The sequence below is a fragment of the Gavialis gangeticus genome, unplaced genomic scaffold (genome assembly GCF_001723915.1).
Source record: "Gavialis gangeticus isolate Ggan-Ray unplaced genomic scaffold, GavGan_comp1, whole genome shotgun sequence".
NCBI classification, from domain to species: Eukaryota; Metazoa; Chordata; order Crocodylia; family Gavialidae; genus Gavialis; species Gavialis gangeticus.
In genome coordinates, this window is record NW_017728993.1 from 14,580,339 (window position 1) to 14,589,198 (window position 8,860).

The 8,860-nt window shown below is 48.8% G+C and overlaps 1 protein-coding gene across 4 annotated transcripts in view; it reads right to left on the reverse strand.

Annotated features, from left to right (window-relative positions):
• Nucleotides 1-449: 449 nt before the first annotated feature.
• ACOT11 (acyl-CoA thioesterase 11) overlaps nt 450-8,860 on the reverse strand; it is a 48,618-nt gene continuing 40,207 nt past the window's right edge. For all 4 annotated transcript variants that reach the window (XM_019501254.1, XM_019501253.1, XM_019501256.1 and 1 more), the window contains 6 exons: nt 7,214-7,280; nt 6,671-6,754; nt 5,803-5,936; nt 3,557-3,688; nt 2,815-2,941; nt 450-1,698 (listed from right to left, as the gene is read on the reverse strand). In XM_019501254.1, the coding sequence (XP_019356799.1) occupies nt 1,543-1,698; nt 2,815-2,941; nt 3,557-3,688; nt 5,803-5,936; nt 6,671-6,754; nt 7,214-7,280 (700 nt within the window). In that variant the 3' untranslated portion in view covers nt 450-1,542. The remainder of the gene's footprint in view (nt 1,699-2,814; nt 2,942-3,556; nt 3,689-5,802; nt 5,937-6,670; nt 6,755-7,213; nt 7,281-8,860) is intronic.

Consider the following 8,860-nt stretch of genomic DNA (forward strand, 5'->3'; position numbering starts at 1 on the left):
TTCCACTGGACGCAGTGGTTTTGGGGTTTCGTGAATGGACACTTGCGGCTAAGGCACAACTCTCCACATTGCCCCATTTTCCCAGTTCCCCTCTCCTTAGAGAAGGATCATTCAGATCTGTTTGCTTCAGTTCACCTCCAGGAAATGTGCTCATATACCACAAACCACCCTGCTCCTCCCTACCTCCACCCCAGTTCCACGGGCATTGTGTGGTTAGGAGACCAACCTCAGCTAGATGTGGGCGTAGAGCCAAAGGGGATCCCCTTCCCCAAGAAGAGCTGTGCGTAATTCATGGCCAAACATTCGCATTAAAAAACACATGCACGCGCACACACACTGTATTTATGATGTGCTTTTATTGTCACTTCTTCCATGCCCACCTACAGTCATGGTCAGCGGCAAAACGTCTTGAGTTGCCTTGAGGGGATCTAGAATATAGCCTGGAGAAATCTGGATGGAGAGTCTAATATTTATTGTTCAACTCAAGTAGCTTATTAGACATCACAGGAAAATGGTTTTCAAAGCAGAGGCACTCTGGAAATTCAGCCCTTTGTTCCCTAGTTACTAACAAGTAAGGAAACATTTCCTTAAAAACTGCACTGCTGCTGCAAGAAGAGTCTGAGACAAAAGGAATCAATTTTCCACCACTGATAGTTTCATCTCCCTCAGCCTTAGGCTGATCAAGGAAAACATGCGGTCACCATTCAAGGAAGACCCACGGAAAAGAGCTATGATGAGGTCATAAAGGCAATGAGTTGTTTTACTGCTGTCCCCATTATATCCTGGGAGGAGACAGGGCATGAGATTGCAGCACACAAATGAGGTATCCTACATCATAATGCCTAGTGTGTTGAACATGAGTACCAGGTTGCCATAAAGCAGGCTGGATCCCACCCACCCCCACCTCCACCCCACAACATGCCTGTCTTCATTTACTATACTGGAGTAAAGATGGCCACACTCCCCCAATGGATTACAAGAATGGGTGGAAATCCTCTGGGTAGTGGTTATTTTCATTCAAAGCTTCAAGTTTGATAGATGTTGCTAGAAAAGTTTATTCCTGTGCATGAGGTTACAGCATTTTAAACAACCCTTTTAGTTCAATAGATTACACTTCCCTCTTTCAGTGCAAGGCCAATGGCTGCATGACAGTACTGGCCAACACGGGGCCCCTTTGGCCAACCTTCTTGTTTGCTTCAGTTTCTTGGAGGGCCAAATTTTGCACTCAGGTGAACACGCCAGACCCACCGGAGACCTTACAACTGACACAGAGGTTGACCCCGGTCTTCTTATAAGTGTTCATCTCCCTTCTCTTTTCTGATTACCACCGTCAAGCATGTTGGAGTCTGAGCTCATTTCAGTTGTACTGCACCAGGTGGATTTAAAACTACCGTTCTTTACTAGCAGGGCCACCAGCTGTATCTAACTAATCACTCATTCGAAGAAGGCCAGTTTCCCCTGCCACCTGCATTTCACCTAGATCATTAGCTTCAGTATGTGCATACGACAATCCCAAAGGCATTGTGGAAGAAGTGTGGACAGTTACAGATTCTGGAGCCCGACTGTGATATTATCTTTGTTCTTCATCAGGAATCTCTCACAGGCTTCAAAGGTGGCATAGAAATTTGATGACAGTCCTGCGATGTTAGCAGTGACGTAGTTTAGGTATCCTGGAGTAGCTTGGTTGTAATAGGCCACCTGAAATCCACAGCACACAGAGGTTACTGACTCATGATGCATCCCTGGCATCCCCCAGCAGCACAGCAACACTGCCTTCCTCCATCCACTATTTACCAGAAGCCACTCAAAGAGAGGGTCTAGTATGGGCAGGCCACAAAAACACCACCTACTCTGATCCAACGGCTGTAAGTTGCTATATACCTCTGGGTGCAGAAGGACGGCACCCTTTGCCCCCGTCAACAGCATGAAACAGCAGCTGTGGCAAAGCTGCTCTGCAGCATTGAAGAATAAAACGTCCCTTCACTGTTTAGTCATCCACACGAAAGTCTGGGGTAGGGCACTTCTTTAGTGTTGGGGAGTGTGAACACTGAAAGCAAAGCCAGCTGGGGGGCGGAAGATGGGAAAAGCTGCTTGAATATTGGGCATGAGCTACCTGAACGTCTCGATTTCCTCTTTTCACGATCAGTTTGTGTTCATGTTGGCCAAGACGCTGCACCCGTTAACCAGCAGGGGAGAAGGTGGGACAGCCAGTGACTTACAAAAGGAGCTTTAATGTGGCTAACGCTGCCTGGCTCGCAGAAAACGTTGCCGTCTTGGAATTTGGTTTTGGTCTGTATCGCACTGGAATGCAAATTTCCCAGCTAGCCTAGCTGTGAAATCGACGAGGATGTCGATTTCACTCGTGAGCTGCAGGGGGCTGCCAAGGGCCTCAGCCTTGGCACGGACCTGCCAGATGCGTCTGGCACCAGGCAGGAGCTGTGCAGCTGCAGTTGCAGGCTGCAGACTGCCTGACAGGGAACCCGGGTTCTCTGGGAACTTTGCTATTTGCCAAGGGAGGATCATTGCGACGCGAGCAGGTCCTGCTTTTTAAACAAGGGAAGGGGAGAAATGGAAGGATTCGAGAGATTTCTCCCGCTTCCAGCACCGTCACCGCAAAGCAAGGGGGTGAAATGCCCGAGCTCCAGTCCCTCCTTTTTTTTTTCCCTCTTATGAAGCACAGTGGGAAGCTGAATCAAGCACTTGTACTAAAACCGAAGGCCAGCGTGTGGGAGGCTCCTGGGTCTAGCGCTCAGGCAAAGTTCACTGCGCTCGTTATCTGGGATCAGAGAGTAATCAAAGGGCTCAAAGTCTCACCTTGGCCAGCTCCTCTGTCTCTTGCCAAATGCAAAAGCCTGAGCACAGCGTCTCCCCTCGGGTATACTTGGGGTTTGCCGGGTGGGTGGGCAGCGTGACTGACCGGAACGCGACAACATATGGGTCACTGGAAAGGAAGGAAACCCAATTACAAACTGGTTACAAGTGCATCGGAAAGGTGAGAAAAACACGGGTTTTTATATCGGCTTTCAAATTAACCAGGCCCATTGTTCAGGCCAGGACCACTTGGCCAATATGGAAGGGTGCACAGAGATTGTCCAGTCCCATGGTCAGGAGTCTCCCCAAGCACAGGAGAGATTTCAGCCTGAATCTAGCAGAGCAGGGCCTCAGACATCAGTCCCCTGTGTTTTGTGCGGATACCGGGGTGCGGAGAGACCAGGCCCTTGCTCTTGTGTTGAGCAGAAGCTTGGATCCTTGTCAGAAGCAGCCTGTATGTTTCTGGGGATCTTTTGGATTTCTGCAGATCGCCTTTGTCCAGTTAAGAGATCTCAGCTGTAACAGTCTCAACCCGCTCTAGTTAAAATCAGGTGCCCACTTTGCAGGAACCCTCAACACTGAATACTAAATAATAATGCTGGTAGAACGAGCACCAACACGGTCATCCCCGTTATGTGCACCGACAGCCGGTACGTGAGGACTGATGGGCAGGGACCAGTTCATAAAGCAGGCACCACCGATACGTCTGAAGTGCAATCTTAGGAAGCCGGGCCCAGTCACTTACCCTTTGTCACAAGGCTGTCTTCGCGAGGCCAAGATGATGAAGTCTTGAGGTTTGTTTTCTAGGCTGTTGGTTTGAGTGAGCACATGGTAGATCATGTCATCGTTGTCAACCTGCTGGACCAGGTCAGCACTCCTGGAAAGGACCACAAGGGCATTCTAGAAAGGATTGTCTGAAGCCATAAAGGTCATTTTATTTTCCCACAATTGTGGGGGGACCTTCCCCCAGGAGCTCTGACATTACACCTGGCTCTGTTTCATCATACAGCGGCACGTGGCAGTCTCGGACTGGAGCTAGTTCAAAGCCAGAGAAGAACCGGCAAAATAAAAATACACCTAGCCAAGCTCTTGATGGTCAGGGAGGTCTGGAGAAAAGCTTTCTTCACTGAAGTGCAGCCACCATGGCTGATTTAAATAAATAGGTCAGCTCTCCCAAGGACTATGGGGCAGTATTTTTAAACCCATTTAAGTGCCTGTAGATGCAAAGAGGCCCACAAGCGCCTAATTCCCACTGTGTCTTTAGTGACCTTTGCAATGTGCTATGAGAATGGCACAGAGTATCATTTCCCTAACAAAGATATTAAGCATCCCAAATTATTCTTTCTGGTCAAATCCTGAAGCCCTTCATTAAGCTGAGTGTGTGTTGACTTTGGTGAGGATTTTGCCCCATAAGAGGCAAGCAAAGAGCATGAACTAAAATCCCTGGGCTCTGGACCAGATTCTGGGTAAAAGCTTTTGACTTTATGCATTGCAATAGTATTATGGAGTAGGCTCCACACCACTCTTGTGCAGTGCCTCTTCCGGTCTGGTGTGGTTTAACACCTGTCGTATTTGGAGGATGGGGTCAGATCAAGTTCACATTTTCAATGGGATACTTAGGTTTTAATGAAAGATGCAAGGAAGAAGTGTGGTTCAGTAGCTAAGATTAGAGCCAAGGAGTTCATAGGTTCCCAGTGAGACCTGAGAAGGAGTCATTTTGAAGCACCTTACAGGTCAGGAAACCAGCTGTAAAACGGTGAAAAAAGCCCAGTTACTTCATTGGTTATCTTACTGCACCTGGCAGCAGCACCCTCAGACACATCACACTGCTCTGGGCATGCTTCCTCCCAAATAAGCAGCAACATAGCTATGTCCTTGTGGTGCCAACGCAAGCTCATTAGCATGGGAACTGGCTACATGGCAGCATCCCTCACAGTGCTAATTAGCTCACTGGGAGTGCTGTGCAGATGCAGCGACTCTGCTTCCGGTTTCAGCGGCCGCTTGGCCAGAGCAGGGCCAACGTGACCATACACCCAGCAGAAGGCAAGTTATGGCCCCAAGGCAACGTAAGATGAAGGACAACTTTGCTGGCTGCTCCTTTGATGAGTTACGTCCTGCATTCAGTGACGGTGGACTAGAGGGTGGTTCTGAGAGAGCGAGTGCCATGCTTCAAAGAGTGCTTAAAACTGAGCCCTTCTCCTGTCTAGTTTCTGTTCAGGTAAAAGGTAAAAAAACAAACCCACCACTGCACCTCCAAATAAAGACAAGCTGCCTGCACGTGGGTGCCCTTGACACCATTCCTCTTCTCAGTAAAATAAATCCTAACCAACCTCCAAGGCCCGGAGGAGCTAAGAGCTGATTCCAGTCATGCACGCAGACAGCTACAGCATGACCCAGTGGGCACAGCGACTGAGCTGGGAGATGGAGTATAGCCTTCTGTTTTGGAGCTTAGGTGATAGGAAGCTATGATCATAATCACCCCACGTGGGAAAGCAACACGTACTATTTGAAGACCCACCTCTGCAGGTCGACAGCCCACTGCTAGGCTGGGTTCTCAAATAAAGGTCCCGAGCCAGCAGAAGTGCCACCAGCAGGCAAGCAGGGCCCTCAGCTGGCTTGCACAAGTCGTTGGTCTAGAGGACGCAGAAGCCGGCAGCTAAAGGAGATTCTCCTTGAGCTCATCTAATAGAAACATGAGTTAAGTCCTGGCTTCTGCTCCACAAGGCCACAGAGGAGCAGTGTCACCAACAGCTCTGATGTCTGGGTGCGTGCAGCCACACTACGGGATCCGGGTTTGGGGGTGCGTTGCGGACAAAAGGGACGTATATCCTGCCTGGCTGGAGTGACAAGTCCTGCTCAGCTGGAAGAGCCACTTTGAGGCAGGGACACCAAAAGGAAGGAAGTTGGGGAGTCCCGTCTGGTCAGACTCCTCCTCCTGTCCCCGTCCCCAAATAAACAGAGTCCACTGACCACAATCTTCTAAGTACTTACGCATAGTGACCATCCCATTCACACCTCCGCCTCAAGTCGGAGAGAAGCCAGAAGGCCTGCCAGGCAGCCATGGACACGGTCATCTCTATCCGGAAGGAGAGGAATTTGTCTTCCTCCAGCATGTACATCTTAACCTTGGAGAATACACAGAGACCAGATGAGAGGCGCGTCCTGTTCGACTAATCATTTTCACCTTAGCGCAACATTGCCAAACAGTTTTGATCTCTCTCCCTCTTTCCTCCCCTCCTTCCCCCGCCCACACACAGAGCTTTAATTACATCAGCATGAACTTCCAGCTAATTATCACGGGACATCATAGAAAAATAGAGCTGGAAGGGACCTCCTGGCTGACCGTGCACAAAACCTGCCTTTTAATTGAGCTGGCACTAGTGACATCGAGTCATGGGAGTAAAACACAAGCAGGAGTCTGCGAGAAGTTTCCAGGATGACGTCCGTGGTCTAGGTGTTCAGAGCATCAGGGTCGGATCAGTTAGTTTTTACTAGCAGCTAAGGAGGAGCTGGCTTTATTTCAGGAACGACAGCAGGTATCTTTGGATACCTTTCCAGGGGCATCCCTGAAAGCTACATGCTTTACATCTGCACTGCTGTCACACATAGGAACGTGTGGACGGGGTGCAAGTTCGAACGCATTTGCACTTGCTAGTCCTTAACCACATGTTCCATGAACACAAGCTTTTTACGCACAATCCCACTCAGTCAAGCATGTTTGGATACAAGAGGCTTGAAGTACTGGGAAGGAAGAAGGAATGACTGAACCAACACCTGGGGCAGAGAAGGAAGGGGCGTTCTCCATACAACAGCAGAAAGTCCCCGACTTGTGGGCAGGGGGCAAAGCTGGCTTCAATACCTTGTCTATCTCTGTGGCAAGTACCCAGTTGGTTTTCGCTACAAGAGTCTTCAGTGCAGACACGTTGTTGTAGCTCAGATACACCTACATGAAGAACACAAGTAAACACAACAGGAGCCACTTTGAACTGCTTTTCCTACAACCAAACCCAGCCCACACGACAGTATGACTTACGGCTACTTGAACGCTGAGTTAGTTAAAAGGGAAGTCAGAGGTTAAAAAGGAACTCAGCTTTCCAGTTAAACTCTTCACAGCGATCGTTACGATGCACGTTGCACTGACCAATAAAAGTTTGTGTCTGCCCAGTTTCTACAGACAGCGGTTTATCATTGATAACACTTCTTATTCAGTTCCATCACTGTTACAGGGTCCTTTGAAACTGGCTGGAAAGGATCTTTAGGTGCTGGTTAGTCCCCACTGCACCTTCCCAAGTTTGCACAAACCTAAGCCTTGACATAAGTTCCAGGTAGCCCCCGGGCCTTACTGTACTGCATGGGGCGTACTGGGGAGGACAGAGCCAACAACCACAGACATTTATGTTACCTTGTTGCTTTGGTCCCAGGGCACAGACAGCGGGACTTCGGTCTGTTTACAGGAAATGACGTATTTCCTATGGAAAGCAAAGAGAACAGTATCGGTTACTGCCGCTCCGACCTCCAGCAAGGAAATGTTCTTCTCTTAGCTAGAGACTGGAGAGAGAAAGAGCGGCTATCAAGTTTTGACTACAAGGCCTTGTTCAGGAACAACAGCCCAAAGATGTTGCCTTAAAGACATCTTGGCACAAACTGCAGCAACAGTTTCCAACCTTAATTCTAGAAGAGCTTTAAAAGGGGAGGAAAGTCCCACAATCACCTCTTTAACTGATGGGGAAATTAAGGCACAGAAGGACGATTGGCCCAAGTTGCATGACAGAGTCAGGAACAAGTGCCAAGCCTTGGCAAGGTTAGTAAGAGTAAGCACTGCAGCATCCCAACATGGACCCGCTGGCTCCACACATTTATTTCTGCCATCTTTTACCTACCAGATCTCACTGTTTTGTTTTTTGCTCCAAGAAAGTCACGGGCAGTAATCCTAACCTGGATGCAGGCTGGCCAGGCTCCTGAGCAAGCCCCTTATCTTTGCCTCAGCTTCCTCAAGATGATGAGCGAGGATAATAAATAAATGAGCCTCCTTGGCTCACAGGAGGGAGGTAAAAGTGAATGCCTATGCAGCATCTCCAAGATGAGCAGTGCTTCAACATACTCCTCGTTTCCGTTACTATTCTGAGTTACTTACTTAAAGAGATGGTGCATTACTTACCATGATATCTAGACATCACCATGTATTCAGCTTTACATCTGATGCAATGTGTACATCACACCCTTGTACGCTGGACCATGTACTTGGGGTGATGCAGTGAGCACACCCTTGTGCACTGGATGTTGCTCTCCCTTCCCTAGCAAAGGCTGAATGTTCACACTGCTCCTTCTCCAGATGGCTTTAATGCAGCATTGTTGTCTTGGGAAGCCTAGCCTTGCGTCCTCACCCTGGTCCCAGTCTAAATACTCTAATACATTAGAAACAACTGGGTAACACAGATATGAATGCTCTGATTGTTCCCAGTGACCTAACAGGAGGCTGCAGAGGTTTCTGATGTGACCCAAAGACAGAAGCCAAAACCAAACAAACAGAGACTCTATTTGCAAAATAAATCATCACAGGGCCACGTCCCAATTAGAGCTCTCCACAGGCCCCTTTCCATGAGCCCCTGCTTCAGACAATAAGCTGGCCAAGGAAGGCAGCCTGCCTTGTGGCATTTAGGAAGTTTCCTGAATGCTGACCTATTTTCTCATACCCACCTCATGGAGGAGGCTGGACAGTGAAGCCTTCCCAATGTCACACCCCTATGTTCCAGACCCACGCGCAAGAGGTGTTACATAGCTGTTATCATTAAAGGGTGCTTTGTGAGAGCATCTGGCTACAGATTTAGAGGCGAGAGTGTTGGTCTTGCTCTGGACTTATCCCTTGTTGACCTAGCTGTAGGTGGATCACTTGGTCATTCTGGTCAGGGAGTCAAACGTGGCCGGGGGTGAAGCTAGTCGTATCACTCCTAGGTGTGGCACTGGACCACTGTCCCTAAAGTACACTAGTTTGACAGGCTGCTAGCTCAGGATTGACCCCTGACTTTTTTTTCTTTTTTTTTTTTTTTTG